Raw genomic sequence first — 19,040 nt, forward strand, 5'->3', positions numbered from 1 at the left:
CACGGGACAAAAAGCAGCCTTCACGGGGGTGCTGCGCACGTGGGAAGTAAGTGAACACGGTCTCTGAGGCCACGGCGGGGGAGGGCTGTCAGCCTCGGGGGAAGACTCCTCTCCCTCCCTGGTCCCAGGCAGAGACAAGGAACAAAGTGGAGCTGAGCAGCCTGGACGAGCCTGACGGGGAGCCCAGAGCTCGAGGGACAAGACTCAGAGACTCAGCATCAGTCAGTCCCCAGGGACGGGAGAGGCTGTCCCCTGGGGAGAACGGGGGCTCCCTGGACAACCAGGGAGGAGAGGAAAGGGAAGGACACTTGGACTCAGAGATGGCAAAGGTCACCAGACCATGTGTAACCGGCCAGCCGGCCCACGTCCAGAATCTGTTGGCGGTGCAAGAAAAGAGATAAGAGAATAGCAGGACGTGTCTTCAGGAGAATCAAGTGGATCAGATTCGTCAGATTAATTTTGCAGGAACAATCTGGAATTATCTGGCCTACACAGGTGGGTCTGAGGAGGCAGGAGCCCAAGGAAGGTCTGTAAGGAGAGTCGACCTGGGAAACTTTCATGGACAGGATGGGGGTCAGGTGATGCGGGCCCACCTCCTGCCCGGTCCTGGGGCCCTGAGAAATCTCAGCGCTGTTTTCCTAAGCATCGCTGTGACTCTAACCTACAAGGCAGGCCGGGGTTGGGGTCAGGTCGGGCGCACCCCTCTCAGATCCAGTGCCCATTCTCGTAGAAGACACAGTTCTCTGAGAACATGGTTTGAAGACCAAACTAAGCACGTAAGGATGGAAAGCCCAAGAGTCACTGGCAGCACAGGGTGCAAGGAACTCAAGAGCAGTCAGTCCACTTCAGAAAAGGATGAAAAGAACCCCAGGAACGGCCTTGCATTTCTCGGGGCGGCTGTAACTTCCTGAGCGCTGACCACGTGTCAGGCTCCGGACTGAAAACTTTTATGTGTAATATCTCACTTTATTCTGACAAAAATCCTATGAACCCTGTACTGAAATTCCCATTTTAGGGACCAGAAAACCAAGGCTCTGCAAACTGAGCACTTGTTCAAGACCGCACGGCCAGTAAGTAAGTGGCCAAGGCAGGCTCTGAACCCAGAACAGCTGGGCTCCAAGCCTTCCCCAAAGTAAACCAGGCAGGTGCTGACCCTCCTTCTGTCCACAGAGGCGCCGTGGCGGGGGGGTTTCACTGAGTCCCCCGTTGTACTCACTGCTCAGCCCCGCGGCCGCCTCCAAGGCAGGAAGCAGCACAGCCTCGGGGCAGCGATGAGGTGGCAGGTCAGTGTTCTCAATCCCCAAAGGTGTCCACAAATCACACCCGCTCTACCGTGGAGAGTCAGGCTGAAGCACTGTGTGCAAGGCACAGCCCAGACTCCCTTCCCCACAGAGAGCTGGCGCTCCCGCTGGGCCCTCTGCTGTCAGCTGTGTGACCAAGGCCTGTCTCCCGACCAGAGATGCAAGGAACTAAGTGGGTGGAAGAAAGGGCAGGGCTAATTGGCCACCCAAGGGACTTCCAGACCCCACCCCTGTGCCTTCCTCCCTGCTCCACTCCTCTTGCCGGAAGGCGGGGTGGACATGCTGCCCAGAGCCAAGGAGGCTGGAAAGACCCTGCTCAGAGCTCCCCCCACACCTCCCGCCCCAGCCAAGCTCTTACCATTGTAGGAGAGGCGAGGTTTGCTCAGACACATTATAAAGTGCATTTCCATCTCATCGGAAGCCACAGACTTGGAGCAAATGGGGCACTTGAAACCTGAAAAAGAGGAAATAGAACGAAATGTTTTTTTTCCAAACCAAACATATCCATCATAAATGTGGAAACTCTTAGGTGACTCTGGCCATTGTGGGGTCAGGGTCAAAATGGCGAATTACAGTCTAGATACATCCTACAGCTGACTTCTTCATTAAAGGCGGGCAACGTTTTGTTTTCTGATTACAGCCTCCAATTCCCATTTTTTCACTGGGACTCACCCTTGTCATGCCCCTTGCTGAAGTTTTTCAGAAGTCACTGACAGCTGATTTGAGTTTTATTTTCTTTTATACCCTTTCCCAAGGGGGTCCAGTGGGCAATGGGGACAGGGAGGCATCGATCTAATCAAGGCAACCAAATAATCTGTCTTTGAATAATAAGAGTTTAATTTAACACCCTTCCACCTCCCAGCCCTCAAACCACTTGGCTGGATCACCTGTGGAAGGAACCCCTAGAGTCCTGGGCACCTCCATCCCTCATCTAGAGCACCTTTCCTCCCGTGGCTCAGGCAGCTGTCCTCCGAGAGTATGTGAGCCACAGGGTGGCCCTCCAGAGCACTCCCAAATGCCACACATGCCTTGGCCATATGCCACCAAGAGTAACAGCTGTTTCACAATGATAGGCGACAGACCCTGCTGTTTTATTCCCGAGGAAGTTTGCTTATACACCCAGGGAGTGTCATCGGAACTGTATCAGTATTGGAGACTTTGGTTGAGAATCTTCTGAGCTGAACTCCATTAAGTAAACCTAGTCCTTCGATCTATTTTTTAATAAATTATTTTTTGATCTATTTTTATAGATAAATACAGATCCACTATTGTCAATTTCCCCCATTTTACTTTTATTAAAATTGCTTTCAAATGGGGAATTGCCTGGCGGTCCAGTGGTTAGGACTGTGTGCTTTCAATGCCAAGGGCCTGGGTTTGACCCCTGCTCGGGGAACTAAGATCCCACAAGCCGCACGTCGCAGCCAAAAAATAAAAAAGAAAATAAAAATTACTGGACTTCCCTGGTGGCACAGTGGTTAAGAATCCGCCTCCCAATGCAGGGGACACGGGTTCGAGCCCTGGTCCGGGAAGATCCCACATGCTGCAGAGCAACTAAGCCCGTGCGCCACAGCTACTGAGCCTGCACTCTAGAGCCCGCGAGCCACAACTACTGAGCCTGCGTGCCACAACTACTGAAGCCTGTGCAGCTAGAGCCCGTGCGCCTAGAGCCCGTGCTCCGCAACAGGAGAAGCCACTGCAATGAGAAGCCTGCGCACTGCAACGAAGAGTAGCCCCTGCTCGCCACAACTAGAGAAAGCCCGTGCGCAGCAACGAAGACCCAACGCAGGCAAAAATAAATAAATAAAAAAATAAATAAAAATTAAAATTACTTTCAAATGGATTACTTCTTTTCCATTCTACCAAAAAGATTGAAAAGTTATCTATTTATTTGTCCACATCAAATGCTAAACATCACAGCTGCTCCCTTTTGTGACCATAATCCCTACTTTCTCAGTCTGGAAATCCTAGGTCAAATACAGCACACCAGAATATTGTTGTGAAGATCAGACTCTTCTGTTAATTTGCAGTCAAAATGTCCCACGCACAGTTTCACTGGATGCTGGTAATATCTATCAGCAGTATTTACTATGAGGCGAGGGTTCGTGTTGACTGTTAGCTGCTCCAGGAGAAGAGGAGTTCACACCTTCACCAGTGTGCTTCCCGAGGGGAGTCGCTCATTCTGTATGGAGAGCCCTCCACTCTGGCAGCAGGTGGTGCTGAGACAGGAAGCAAGCTGGCTCCCACGTTCCCGGGTAGGGCACAAGCACTTTGCTTGAAGTCTTCTCCAAACCCTCCTCTCTTCAGTGACAATGCTCTGAGCTACAGGACCAGACAAAAAATCCACAGTCCGGTTCATTCCAGGCAATGTGGACCTCAGACTCCGTGGAACCGTTCCCATTCCTCCAACCCCTTTCCTCAAAGAGCTTTAGCATCTAAGTGTCTTGGCTAAAAATTCTTGGAAGTGCTACCATCCCAAGGACTCTGGCCAAGCTTTGAGAAAGGGCTGTATTTTCTGATCTCTGGATGCTTATGAATCCATTAATGACAAAACCAGAAGACAGAAAAGAAACGTGATGGGGGAGGGTCCATCCCCAGTTTCCTGGCACAGGTGAGTAATGAACGCGAGTCTGGTAGAATGAGGATGTTCTTCACATCTAACCTAAGTCCCTCTGTACCCTTGAATCTACCCTCATGTCTGTGCCCTGCAAATAAACCAATACTTAAATAACATTCCATAGAATGACCAGCCCTTGGGAGATTTGTTCACCCTTTTTTCTGACTCAAAAGACCAAGGTTGGGTCTTCCCTGGAGGTCCAGTGGTTAAGACTCCACGCTTCCAATGCACGGGGCACGGGTTCAATCCCTGGTCAGGGAACTGAGATCCCAACATGCTGCGTGGTGCGACCAAAAAAATAAAAATAAAAAATTTATTAAAACAATGTTTTAAAAAGACCAAGGTTTTGCAACACTTTGACTACAGGATGCTTCCACTTTAAACTTGCTAAGTTAGCACCCTGTCTGCGGGCTGAGGGCTCAGGGCTGCGGGCAGGCCAGGATGGACGTGCTCCTGACAGGTCCTCTAACACTATGTCCTGATGCAGCCACTGGGAGGTGGTAAAGTGATTTCTTACTAAAGAAAAGCCCTTCACCTCGTACATTACTCACTTTTCTGATAACTCAGAACAGAGTCATTGTTGTTGCTACAATAGCATCATTCAAACCCTCACATCCCAACGTGACTCCTTGAGTACAGGAGAGGGGTCGAGTTACGGCTACGGCGCTGGGAAGAAGGCCACCCCACAAGAAGGTCTAGGAAGGAATGTCACCCGATGTTTATGTCCTAGGAAAAAACAAGTTGAGACTCACAGGTTTAGACCAATCCTCTCACTGTACAGATAAAGAAAGAGACCCCAGGAAGGCCATCAGTCAAACAACTTAGGGGCGGAGCTGAGACAAGAATCAGATTTCTTAGCTCCCAATCTAAAGTCCTTGCCATTAGGGAAGAAAAAGCTGACCGCAGGTGTGATATTGTGATTTATAGTCAGAAGTATATATTTGGTCTTTGTCCCGTTTCTGGCATAGAGCTCCTAAAACCCTTGGAATTCCCTAAGACCAATTATATTTGGTTTTCTGTCATCACTTCCTGAAATAGCTCCAGAGCCAAAGGTGAAAGGATGAAAAGGAGTGTCTTGTTATTCATAACCAGCCCCTTTCAACCACACCAGAGTTTATGTTAATGAGGTGACCTTTGGAAAGCCCTAGTTAACCTAAGGATGGGGGCTGGTTGCCAAGGGAACCAACCACGTGATTAGAGGCCTGGAACTTTCAGCCCCACCCTCGACCTGGAGGTTGGATCAATCACCAATGGCCAATGATTTAATCAATCATGCCTATGTAATGAAGCCCCGATAAAACTCCAAAAGGACAGGGTCTGGAGAGCTCCCGGGCTGGTGGACCCATGGAGATTTGAGGAGAGTGGTGTGCCTGGAGACAGTGTTAGCCCTGTGCCCTTTCCCCACACCTTGCCCTGTGCTTCTCTCCCCTTGGGCTGTTCCTGAGTTACATCCTTTTATAATAAACCATTGATCTGGTAAGTAAAATGTTTCTCTGAGTTCTGGGAGACACTCTAGCATATTACACAAATGTGGGGGGGGGGGCATGGGAACCTCCAATCAATAGCCAGTTGGGCAGAAGCAGAGGTGACGACCCGGGCTTGTGATTGGCATCTGAAGTGGGGGCAGTCTTGTGGGACTGAGCCCTTGACCTGTGGGATCTGATGCTATCTCCAGGTAGATGCTATCAGAATTAAGTTAATTGCTTGGTGGTGTTGGGAAACACATCTCGGAACAGGGTTTTAAAAAAGAGGTGGGCTGGGAAATATTATGTCTTGCAGGAAGCACCACTATAGTAGGGAGAGACCTATATTCTAATGAAAGCAGGGTCATTACCACTTGCATCACCTAACTCTGCGTGTGTGTGTGTGTGTGTGTGTGTGTGTGTGTGTGTGTGTGTAAGGCTCAAAAAAATAACTCAGGGTCTGTTATGAGTGGGAAAGACCAAGATAACCTGGCTTTTCCAGCCTCAAGACCTTGGCAAGTTATCTACTCTCCCTGGACCTCAGTTCCTCATCTGAAAAACAGAGACATTTACCTCCCTTTTGAGGATCGAATGAGATAAGAAACCTGAAAGCACACTAAAAAGAAGCTAAATAAATGGACAGTGGTATCATCATCATCAAGCCAGGCAGTGCTTAACAAGGAGGAAGGAACAGGCTGGAGAAGGGATGTGGGGGGTGGGCTGAGAGATGGGGGTGATGGACCAGCAGGGCACGTTGGCCACAGGTCATGCAAAAGTGTGCTGGGGGTGGCCAGTGGCCATCACCACTGGTCTCATCTCTTCAGAGCACAGAACTTTGAAGCACTGTGTGTGGCACTTTCTGTATAGCCGACGTGGCACTGTACACGCTGAGGTCCCTGTCTAACCTCTATGGCACCCACTTGTGCACATGATGATAAATAACAGCTTGCATTTATGTTGCTATGGGCAGCCGCTGGGCTTTACGTGTCTTCTCATTTGCCAGAATATGAGGTAGGTACTAACGTTAACTCTATTTTGCAGAAGAGGACATCAAGGTAGGTCACTTGCCTAAGGTAACGCAGCCAGAGCGCCAGAGCTGGCACACAACCAGGAAGTCTGACCACCCAGTGTGCACCATGTTCCCTGGGCTGTGGGACAGGCTGACTGGTACAGGAGGAGGAGACACATAGCAAAAAGGATGTGAGGGCTTCCCTGGTGGGGCAGTGGTTAAGGATCCACCTGCCAATGCAGGGGACATGGGTTCAATCCTTGGTCCGGGAAGATCCCACATGCCGCGGAGCAACTAAGCCCGTGCGCCACAACGACTGAGCCTGCGCTCTAGAGCCCGCGAGCCACAACTACTGAAGCCCGGGTGCCTGGAGCCTGTGCTCCGCAACAAGAGAAGCCACCGCGATGAGAAGCCTGCACACCGCAACGAAGAGTAGCCCCCGCTCGCCGCAACTAGAGAAAGCCCGTGCACAGCAACGAAGACCCAACACAAATTTTTATAAATCTATAAAAATTTATTTTTATAAATAAATTACAAAAAAAAAAAAAAGAATGTGAAATGCTACAAAGACACAAGGTATCACCAAATATTCACCTCAAACCTTCCACGTCATCCCAGCAATTTCTCCTGAAGCACCCATGGTCCTGGATAATCTCATAAACTGTAACAAAACTGATAATTTTTTCCTGGGAATTCTGTTAATATGGAAGGACAGAGCTCTGCTTTCCACTCGGGCACTGAGCCTATAGCATTGGTTCTAAGACGCTGAGTTTGCAAATTACCTTTTAAATGGAAAATAAAGGGCAAAAGGTAAGAGGGATGGAAAAATATGGAGAGGCTCGGGGCGGGGGGGTGGGGAAACTAGTGTTCCCACCTTCTTTCCCAAGAGGTCATCCAGTGATCAAAATGGATGTTACCACTCTACCATCCCAATCTTTTCTCATGATTGTCCAGTCACGATTCAGCATCAATAGCCCTATGTAATAATAAATACTATGATCTTTACGAGCCATCTGAAGGTTAAAAAAATTCTAGGAAATTTTGATACCATTTTGGAAAAAAGTCCCAACTGAATTAAAATCAGCCCCACAAAGATCAAACAATGGTCCACAAAGTCATCCAATCAACATCATTTCTGTCAATTTTCATGAGACCTCATCAGCACTCAGAAAACACGGGTTAGAGATGCTTCATGAGAAAGCAAGCTACAGGTGGAGTTTTCAGGACACTCCCCAACTGCGCTGAGACTCGACTCTACCCATCATGCCCTGGAAGCCAGGTGAGCAGACAGCACGTGCGCCCAGCTGCCTTCCTCTCTCCCGCCTTATCTCTTTTCAGAGGCAGCCCTGCCCGCATTGTGTCTTTAACATCTGACAGCATGAAGGGAAGTGTCGGCTAGCTCAGGCTTGCCAGCCAAGTCTGACACCAGTTCCCCTAAGCCTTTGCTCCCACCAGGCTGTGGCAGAGACAGGGAACTCACCCGGTTCCTAGTCCTTTTCTGCCAGCCTCTCAAAATGAGGGAGGAATGAATGACAGAGCACCGAGGGGAATTTGTCTACAATCTCCCAATTCTGTGCTGGGTGGGCTCTACCAAGCAAATGCTGCTGCAGGATCCCCCCCACCCCCACTCAAGGAGACAGAGAGATCCTAATGGAGACCTCATTTTCTTTCTTCCTCTCGTCATCATATCAGCCCAAGGTTATGTAGAGAGGTGATCAGCCAGAGCCCAGTTGCTTCCTGTCTTTCAACAAGCGTCTGGCTTAAGTGGGGGAATCCTTGCCATTCGACTGCCTGGACCAGAAACCGAAGCTCCTGAGAAAAGACAAGCCTGCCCCTGGTGCAGGGCCTTAACCCTGTTACCACCGGGCCAAAGGGAGGTAGTGTCAGGCAAGTGAACCAAGAGTGACGCAGGAATGCACACATGGTCATGTGCATCAAGCGTCTTCCTGGGTCAGGTTAATTGGGCCCCTCGGACTTCACCCAGGTGCTTCCATTTGACTGAGAGAGCAACTGAGGAAAGGTCGGGGGGCAAGCGGCTCAAGTTACAACAATTCTCTCAAGCCTCTACAGAATTTATCATGCAGTACAAATGAAAGTTTTTCTCATTTTCCAAAACGGCAACCTTCTCCTTTAAGACCTGATTCTCGGGCAGGCAGGACATGTGCTCTACACGTTGCCCCAGTTCCCTCTCAGACCTTCCCTCCTATGCTGATGCGCTATTTTAGCCCTGCCCCAGTTCTGCCTGTCTCTGGGATCACCTAAAGGGAGAAGAATCAAAAGAAGCAACCAGGGTAAAGGAAGCCACGCTATCCAGGCAGGCCCTATGTCTGGGTGAGGGGCTGATGTAACTTCTCTCACCTAGGGGCGCGGGGAGCCCCACCCCCATACTCCATCCCTACCATCCAGTTCCTAGTTTGCAGCCTAGATTTTTCCCTCTCACATCCCTGTGATGCTTTGAGACTTGACTAAATGAATTTTATTAAATGGGATTTATTACAAATAAAAGGTCAAGGCGTAATACTGGATGACTTTCTTTTACAATTCTGTACCGAAATGTGTCCCCAAGAGCAGAGGCTGTATCACATTCTACACACACACACACACACACACACACACACACACACACACAGAGACACACACTCTCTCACTCTCTCTCCCTCTATCAAAGAAATAACTGGAAACCAATGCACAATGTATCAGCTGCTGATGTCTGGTTCAGTCTCTCCTGGAGAACATTCTGGACTAGGGAAAGGCCCACCAGTTCTGCTGTTGCTTCTCTCAACACCTCTCTTCTGAACTCAGCCTCTAGGTTCCATTCTAGGGTCTGGGGCTCACCTGTTGCCCCAGCAGCCAATAAAATTCTCATAAGCAGGTATGAGGAGAGAGCCACACTGATACTTAAAATCAATTTAATATATTAGTGTGCGTGTCTGTGTGTGTATTTAACCTATCTGTTGTGTTGGTCAACTTTACGTGTCAACTTGACTGGGTCACGGGGTGTGCAGATATTTGGTTCAACATTATATCTGGGTGTGTCTGCCAGGGTGTTTCTGGATGAGATTAACATTTGAATCAGTAGACTGAGTAAAGCAGATTGCCCTTCCTAGTAATGGCATCATCCAATCCGTGGAAGACCTGAAGAGAATAAAAAGGCAGAGGAAGGGAGATTTTGAGCTCTCTGCCTGTTTGTTTTGGGACACTGGTATTCTCCTGCCCTAGGACTGGGCTGTACACCATCGGTTTTCTCCTGGTTCTCAGGCCTTCAGACTCGGGCTGGAACTAAACCTGGTGGGCTTTCCTGGGTCTTCTGCTTGCAGACAGCAGATCACAGGACTTCTTGCTACCATAATTGCATGAGTCAATTCCTTATAATACCAATAAATCCCTTTATCTATATCTCCTATTGGTTCTGTTTCTCTGGAGAACTTTAATACATTTGTTTATTAAAATGCCAAACATTAAAATTTAAAAGATTGACAACAACAATGTTAGTGAGGGTGTGGACCAACTGGAATGCTCATATTGTTGGAGGGAGTGTAAAAAGACACAAGCACTTTGGGAAAAGGTCTGGTAGTTCCTTGTAAGACAAAACACACACCTAGCCTAACCCAAGAATTCCCATCTAATTACCTAAAAGAAATGAAAACATATGTCTACAAATAGATATTTATCAGAATGTTCATCACAGCCTTATTTTTAACAAGAAAACCCAGGAACAACCCAATTGATCAACGGAATGGATAAATAAACTGTGGTATAATCATGGAATGCAATAGAACACTACTCAGCAATAAAAAGCATGAACTACTGATACATGGAACATGGATGAATATTAAAAACATGCTGAGTGAAGGGCATGAAAGAGCAATATAATTGGAATTGTACAAAGTTCTAGAACAGGGAAAGCTAATCTATGGTGGAACAAATCAGACCAGTGGCTGTCTCTAGGGGGTAGCAGTTGGGGCAGAGATTGATTGAAAAAGGGTTCAGAGAACCTTTTGGTGGCATGAAAATGTTCTGTGTCATAAGGAGGGTTTGGGTTACACACATGCATGCATTTGTCAAAATTCAGTGAATGTACACTTAAGATTTCAGATTTCATTGCTTGTAAATTTTACCTCAACGAGAAAAAAAGTGTAAACAAATACTGAACTATAGTTAACGACAGACAGGCTGAATCAAGCATTTAGAGGGAGGTGTATTAATGTCTGCATTAGAACAAAATGCATCAAAAAGTAAGATGCGGGGCTTCCCTGGTGGCGCAGTGGTTGAGAATCTGCCTGCCAATGCAGGGGACACGGGTTCGAGCCCTAGTCTGGGAAGATCCCACATGCCACGGAGCAACTGGGCCCGTGAGCCACAATTACTGAGCCTGCGCGTCTGGAGCCTGTGCTCCGCAACAAGAGAGGCCGCGATAGTGAGAGGCCCGCGCACCGCAATGAAGAGTGGCCCCCGCTCGCCGCAACTAGAGAAAGCCCTCACACAGAAACGAAGACCCAACACAGCCATAAATAAATAAATAAATAAATAAATAAAATTTTAAAAAAAGTAAGATGCGTAAGTTAAACTTCTTTCCACTTTTCTGTATGTTTGAAATTTTCATAATAAAACACTGGAAAAGGTGTCATTTGATAATTTACTTTTTCCTTTATGATTTTGGATGTGTTTTATTTCTTTTCTTGCCTAACTGCTATGGCTAGGACTTCCAATACTATGTTAGATAAAAGTTTGTCTGGGTATAGGATTCTTGAGTTGCCTTCCTTTTTTCCTCAGTGGTCTGTAGGTAAAATTCTACCATCTTTCAGCTTCTTGGTGTTGCAAATAGAAAATCTGATGCCAGTGTGGTTCTTTTTCCTTTGTAAATAATATGTTCCTTTGGCCTGAAATCTTGGAAGACTTTTCTTTGCATCCTAAGAGTTAAGAAATTTTACTAGGATACACTTAGATGTATTTTAGTTATTTCCCCTAGTGGTAAGTCGGGACTGCCGTTCACCAAATATTTCTAGCTTTCCTCCTTCCATCTATAGGGGAGGACCATACTTGCTTCCCTTTGAAGTTAAAAGTGGGATTGTGATTTGCGTTGGCCAATGAAATAGGAGCAGAAGTGATCTGTGCACTTCCAAGCCAACTTTAAGTACTAGTTCATGATTTACCATGTTGAGACGAAGCCTCTATCACCTTTTGTTCCTGAATAACAACAATGAGCAGAGCCCCCTCTGCCCAGTCCTATACTGGCTACTGCATTATGGGGGAAAAATAAACTTGTTGAGTTAAACTACTGAGGTTATGGACTGTTTGCTATTACATTTTAACCTAGTCCTAGCCTGTCCTGACTGATACACCCTTCCTTTACCTTTTTCTCCTTTTAGCACTCCTATTACTGGTATGTCAAGTGTCTTGGTTCCATCTTCTGGGTCTCTTGCCTCCTCTTCCATAACTTCTCTGTCTTAGCAGTTGTTCAGAAACTCAGCCTTTCTGACTCCTCTGAGCCCCACTTGCCCCTGCTTGCTGAAAGAGGTCAATGGTTGGCATCTGAATCAAAGAGATGAGACATGCATTCTGGTCACACCTTCCTAGAATCCTCTCTGCCTGGATATCCATATTTCCCTCTTTTAAATATACATTCTCTTTGTAACAGCAACAATCCACATACTTGTCATTTTCAACGTCTATGCATTCTATAGTGATAATATATTGTGCTTAACTATTTTCTTCTGTGGGTGTTTAGATTCCCAATTGTTGCCTACTATAAAGATTCTCTCAGTAGTGATCTCTATTCTCTACTCTAAGCATGGTAGATTCCACTCCCAACATATTTTTGCTGTTTCTGAATTGTAGGCTGACTGGTTTGGAAGAAAGAAAATTATATTAGGAGTCAGAAGAAACAGGCTCTCCCAATCACTAAGTCAGGTGGCCTTGTACAAGCTCCTCAGCAATATTTGCATAGTGTCCTGCCTACTGTCCAATATAGTTCTAAAACCCAACCAAAGGTGGATGTGTGAGTGCTCTGTGCAGAGCCAAGCCATGTGAAATGCGATGTGGCCATTTTACTTGGCTGCATCCAGTGCAACTTGAATATACTGAGGCTTGCTGGTAAATCTGGCTATTTGAGGAAATTCACAAATTCTTCAGGCAAAGAACTGAAAAATGAGCTGACACTACACAATGTATTTTGTGGACTCTAAGATGCCATCAATTTTAACAGGCACCAGTATGAAGCTCCGAGAGAGAGAAAAAAGCTGTCAATTATAATTTGAACATGTGATTATATGACACATCCTGATTTTAGAGTTAAATTGTGTTTAGTTGTTAAACTGTGACATGGACATGCCTTAGAATCAATGAATATATGAAAAACACATATGTAAATATTTTTAAAATATACAGACTGGATCCCAGTCACATACTCAATACATCTATCCTGTTCATTTACTACAAAGGAGAACAGGCTCAAGGAGGTATCTACCGTGGGAACACAGGGAAGAGCTGCAGGCTGTGCACATGGACGTCTGCCTGGTGACTTCAAACCCACCTGCTGCCATGGCAAGTCTGGGCTGCACTCCTGCCAGGTGGAGCCCAACACCAGCATTCCAGTCAAGAGAAGAATGGGAAAAGCGTTTGCCAGGAGCAGGAACTACAGCTACTAATTGGTCCTATTCCCTTTGACCCTCTGACCCATTTCTTCCAGAGAGAGACCCTGGAAGGAGTGTTTAGGAGAGGGATTATGGGGAGGGGGGCAAGTAGAGACACGATAGTCTGATGATCGGAGCCTGAGCAGGTACAAATACAAAAAAGATGAAAGTCTCAGTGTGAGAGTGATCAAGTTCCCAGCTACCGAACAGGAAACATGAATGTCAAATGATAATCCCTTGTCACATGGCCTACCATGCTTGGGCAAGTTTAGGGGCATCCAATCATGACTCAAAAAGTGTGGATGTGGTCTCCAGATGAACATCTGGCTTTTATTTTAGAGATGTCTTAATTAAAGGATAGACTATATGTTAAAAGAGGAAGATGGTCTAGTATCCAAAGGGCAAGCCAGGATTTCTTCAAATGCTTAAATATTAGGAATTACCTACAAGCTAGGCAATAGGATAGACAAGTCTGGCCAGGAAATGTCTAGTTACTTAGCTGGATACCATGCTTTCCTCTCAATGGCTATCCCTTCTTCATTCCAATCTCCAACACACCACACACCCATGCCCCCTGGATCCAACACCCACAGCCGCTGCTGGAGGGGTCTTTCTGGTGTTTGGGCAATGCCAGAGCACATCTTAGGAGTAGGCAGAATTCCCCAGCCTTTTCTTCACAAACTCAACAGCACTGAGTGGGGCCAAGGACCACCTTCCCTCAAAAAAGACAAAGGGAACGTAAACACCTGGGTTTTAGGCAAAGAAGGCAGTTATCTCCCCCAGCGGAGGTGGACTGCCTCCACATTAACCACAGAAAGAAGCCTCACTTCTCCTGATTCTAGAGGGGCATGCCGTCTGCGCAAGACACCAGTCATGTAGGTCTAGCCTCACTCACAACAGGTGCCCTCAGCAGACTTTCCCAGAGAAACAGGACTATGCTGGGAATTGCCCTATTGTTGGCCTATATCTCTTCCAAGTCCTGGGGCCTTTTTTTTGCTTTTTTTTTAAAGTTTTAATTTTATTGAAATATAGTTGATTTACAATGTTGTGTTAGATTCAGGTGTACAGCAAAATGATTCAGTTATACATATACATATAGTCATTCTTTTTCAGATTCTTTTCTCGGGACTTCCCTGGTGGCGCAGTGGTTAAGAATCCGCCTGCCACTGCAGGGGACATGGGTTCAACCCCTGGTCCGGGATGATCCCACATGCCACAGAGCAACTAAGCCCACGCGCCACAGCTACTGAGCCCACACGCCACAACTACTGAAGCCCGTGCGCCTAGAGCCCGTGCTCCACAACAAGAGAAGCCACTGCAACGAGAAGCCCACACACTGCAACAAAGAGCAGCCCCCGCTCGCCACAACTGGAGAAAGCCGTGCACAGCAACGAAGACCCAACGCAGCCAAAAAAAAAAAGTTGGCTATATTAAGAATTAAAAAAAAAAAAGATTCTTTTCTCATCTAGGTTATCACAGAATACCGGGTAGAGTTTCCTGTGCTATAAGTCGTGGGGTCTTTGTTGATATACTTAAATTTTCCAACCTTTAAGTAACTTTTTTTTTTTATGGTGTGTGTGTGTTTGTGTGTGTTTGGAGGTGGAGGTGGAGGAGAAAAGGGGATTTAGGAAAGGCAAAGGGACAAAAAAGGAAAGTTTCACACATAATCCATATAGGACCAAGAGTTTATTTCTGGGTTCCTGAAGGCATTGTCCATCCCAATGCCCATACGCCTGATAGGGATTTTTCACTTACAAGAAGGAAAACACTTGAACACACTATTAGATCATGTTCAGCCAGTATCTGACTCACCAGGTGAATGGACATGACACACATCTAAGTGACTGCTCATACTGAAAAATGCCATTTTCCTAGCACCGCAGAACTTGCATCTGTTCATGCCGACAGCCCTGGCCTTCGTGTCACTGGAGGTCTGCTAGAAGGCTCCTCCGCAGCTCCCAATATAATCTCAGGATGCAGAACACGTGCTGCTGTATTCACTCCATAAAAACTATCAGCTCTGGCTTGGGCCCTGGCACGCAGCAACACTGCAGGCTGAGCTTGGTTATGTTATTTAGCAAAATGAACACTGGCTGGCTTCTTGCCTGGACCTAGACCTGGTCCCTTCTCAGCAGGGCATCCTCTGCTCACCTGCACCTCCAACACTGAAGTAGATGGAGGAAGGAACTCAGAGGACATGGTCCTGTCGGCCACAACTGTGCTTTGAAATGGCACCTAAAGAGGCAGAAGCCAAGGGAATAGAATGGGGTTGTTCTGAGAGCGCAAGAGCAGTGGAGTGATCAATCCTATGAAAGAGAACTGTCAGGGTAAGAGAAGACCTTCACGCTTCAGTGTTTGCTTTTCTGTCATCCACAGCTTTGAGTACCACAGAGAAAGAGACGGGGAGACCCTAGAGAGCTATGAGGTACTGACCAGTGAGTTTAAAAAGTATTTCCCGTGGACCCTCCAGACACAAAGCATGGGCAAGAAGGGTCATCGATTCTAAGCTCCCTGAAACAGTGAATGACTTCTATCAAGACATGGAAAGTGCGCTATTATACTAGACTGGTTCAGACTACTTGGGAGTCTGGGAGACAAAAATGGGAGCGGGGGATGCGGGCGAGCAAGGAGGGCAGAGGAAGAGATTCCAACGTGGTAGCAGGAACGTGGCACTGCCTCCTAAATCTTTACTCCCAATAGTTCCAAGGTTAAAAAAAGTCTGGGATCTCCTAATGATACATAGTCTGGTTGGCTGGCAAGCAAAATGTTAGTAACATGCTGTTAACATGAAAACCAAGCAGATGTCAGTGGACAAAACAGTAAGCCACTAAGCAGTCTCTGTACTGGACCTTACACGTGTATGTTTATGGGGAACTGGGAATTAAATTCTTTCTTCACTTTGCTATTTTGCCTTGATGACTATGTTTACATAGGTTTTGACAATCCCTTATTTCGTCAAGTCAGCACATCGACTTCCCCAAATATTGGCATCAAGAACCTAAATACTGACAAGTATCACTAACTGAAATCTATGGAAGACAGGAGAATTAAAACACAAGCAGCCAAACAGAATGGAACGAGGTGGATAGGAGTCAGAAGTCCAGCATTCAAGTCATGAATTCTGGGGCCAAGGGGAATTGGCCTAACCTCTCTGATCTTCCATTTTCTCCTGTAAAACAGGAATACTTTTACCAACCTAGCCACTAAATGAGAACATATGTGTAAATAGCTATAGAAATGTCTGGTTAGCAGAATAAGGTCCCCCAAAGGTGCCCACATCCTAATCCCTGGAAGCTGCAAATGTTATATGGTGAAAAGGGCTTTGCAGATGTGATAAATTACGGATTTTAGAATGGGAGACTATCCTGGATCACTGAGGTGGGCCCAATGGAATCACAAGGCTCTTTATAAGGGAAAGGAGACAGAGCCAGGGAAGCAGATGTCAGAGAGAGATTTGAAAATGCTAGCTGCCGGCTTTGAAGACGGATGAAGGGGCCATGAGCCAAGGAAAGCCGGTGGCCTCTAGGAGCTGGAAAAGGCAAGGGAGTGGGTTCTCCTCTGGAACCTCCGCAAGAAATGCAATCCTGGCAACACCTTGACCACTTCAGAATTTCACTTCCAAAAACGTAAGAGAATAAATCTGTGTTGTGATAATTTGTTACACCAGTAACAGGAAACCAATGCAAAGTATAATAGGAGATGTGGTTATTTTCCTAAAGGATCAATTTTTTTTTTTTTTTGGCTGCACTGGGTCTTTGTTGCTGTGCGTGCGCTTTCTCTAGGTGCGGCGAGCGGGAGCTACTCTTCGTTGCGGTGCGCGGGCTTCTCATTGCGGTGGCTTCTCTTGTTGCAGGGCACGGGCTCTACGCGTGCAGGCTTCAGTAGTTGTGGCATGTGGGTTCAATAGTTGTGGCTCGCAGACTCGAGAGTGTAGGCTCAGTAGTTGTGGTGCACGGGCTTAGCTGCTCCGTGGCATGTGGGATCTTCCCGGACCAGGGCTCGAACCCGTGTCCCCTGCATTGGCAGGCGGATCCTTAACCACTGCGCCACCAGGGAAGCCCCAAGGATCAACTTTTTAAAGGCGGAAGTTATTGGGGTTCCCTGGCTCTACTGAAAATTACCGAAGCATGGCATCCTCTCTTGGTGCATCACTGAAAAGAGTACAGCTAGGTATGTGCCACACTCAAGTAGGACGAGCAACTAAGTGAGTCAGTCTGTCCCCTCATTTTTATTCCAGTTATTAAGTGGTAAGGAAACAAGGCAAGACATTAAATATAATTTCTACCCTCAAGGAACTGATGATCTACTAGAGAAGAAGAGAGAAGACAAGGCCTCAGGGCTCTCATTTTTTCCGCCATTTTCAGAGCCTTAAGTGACTGACGGTGTAGGGAATGTATCCGACACGCAGCCCCATGACTGGACGATCCTGGAACAGACGTCAGAGGATCCATCAGCCTCCTGAAATAACATGCCAGGTTCTGCTGATAGCTGTGTTTTTGTCAGGAATGAATCTCTAGATTCAGATTTAAAACCCAAAAGTTCAGAACCATTTGGAAAACAAGAGAAAGACTGTAAATAGAAGATGAAAGCATGTTAACACAGATATTTGAGGACAGTCCAAACATTTGTGACTTACTTTCAGCCTGGAGAAGAGGGAACTCCAAGGGAAAAAGGAAACTGAACCAGGGCCTCCTCTCCCTCATGATCAGGGTCACTTAATATTTGCTAAAGCACACCAGAGGGCCATTTACAACAAGTTCCATCAGATGCATTTTCCCTCTCTACTGAGTCAGCATACATGCGCTAGTCCCCATCTTACACAATACTCTCTCAATCCCACCCCCACTTTTAGCAACTGTCCCATTTACAATGAAAAGCACCTTCAAAGAGTTGTCTGCGACGGCCTTCTTCACTGCCTCTCCTTCCATTCCTTCTTGAACTACTCCAATCCCACAAATCGCTCTTACCAAGGTTACCAATGACCTCCACGTGGTGGTATCTGAAAGTCAATTCTCCAATAATCCGCAGCATCTGAGAAAGGTGACCCTCCTCCTCCCCCCATGTTGTTGCACTTGCTTTTTGGTCCCCCATAACGACTCTCTGACATCTGCCCGTCCCCGCTCACCTTCCTAGACAACCATCTAAAACAGCCACCACTCTTAACCCACTCCCCCTTCAATTCACTTTTTCTTCTTAGCACTCACCACCGCAGCACCTGCTGCCACTGCCACTACAATATAAGCTCCCTGAAGGCAGTCTTTTTCTTTCACTGCTGTGTCCCCTGAGTGTGGCATATGATAGGCTGGCTCTCGAAAACATCTGTTGGATGAATAAATACCGCACTTTGTGGAACTGTGTGAAAAAGGTCCAGCTGTATAACCAGAAAGAGATAACAGATTAAGGGTATGTCAGACTGTTTGCGTCCATTCCCAGCAGAGGTTACCCTCTACCACTCAAGGCTCCAGCAACTGCCGTACGACAGTGAGGGTTAAGTGGGATCATGTCGGTTAAACAGCCATTGCAGTCATGCTGCTTCCTGCCCAACCCCGTGGTCCTGATGAGAGTGTGGAAAATAATCACGTGTGCATGTGCACAAACTGCAGGCACCCCTGCCACCAGCACTGGGGTGTGGAGCGGATGTGGTGCTTCGGTTGCCACCTGGGCAGGCCTTGAAAGTTCTGGGGACAGGAAAGAGGGCTGACCTTCTTCCTGCCCCCAAACCAAGTCATGTTGAGCTAGAACACCCTCAAGTTTCTCATTCCTCCTACCAACAAGAGCAGGCAGGGCCCCGCCTCCCCATCCTGCCCCCAAAGGGCAGTGCCCAGAGGCGGTGGAAGAGCAGCACGGGGTGACCTGGGCTTTCTACCCCAGGTAGGGGCTGCCTAGAAACCCAATAGCCATTTCCTGTACAGGAGGGCTTCTGAATGCTTCAGCAGTCTGATGGATATACTTCCTTTTATAAAGCCTTTTTATTATGGAGAATTTCAGACAAACAAAAAAATAGGATATAATGAGCTCCCA

At 47.0% G+C, this 19,040-nt stretch overlaps 1 protein-coding gene across 3 annotated transcripts in view; it reads right to left on the reverse strand.

The window, feature by feature from the left end:
- ZNRF1 (zinc and ring finger 1) overlaps positions 1-19,040 on the reverse strand; it is a 99,098-nt gene that overhangs the window by 11,903 nt on the left and 68,155 nt on the right. For all 3 annotated transcript variants that reach the window (XM_082366413.1, XM_082366412.1, XM_082366414.1), the window contains exon 2: positions 1,660-1,755. In XM_082366413.1, the coding sequence (XP_082222539.1) occupies positions 1,660-1,755 (96 nt within the window). The remainder of the gene's footprint in view (positions 1-1,659; positions 1,756-19,040) is intronic.

The sequence above is a fragment of the Balaenoptera borealis genome (assembly GCF_965194805.1).
Source record: "Balaenoptera borealis genome assembly, chromosome: 19".
In the NCBI taxonomy this organism is placed as follows: Eukaryota; Metazoa; Chordata; class Mammalia; order Artiodactyla; family Balaenopteridae; genus Balaenoptera; species Balaenoptera borealis.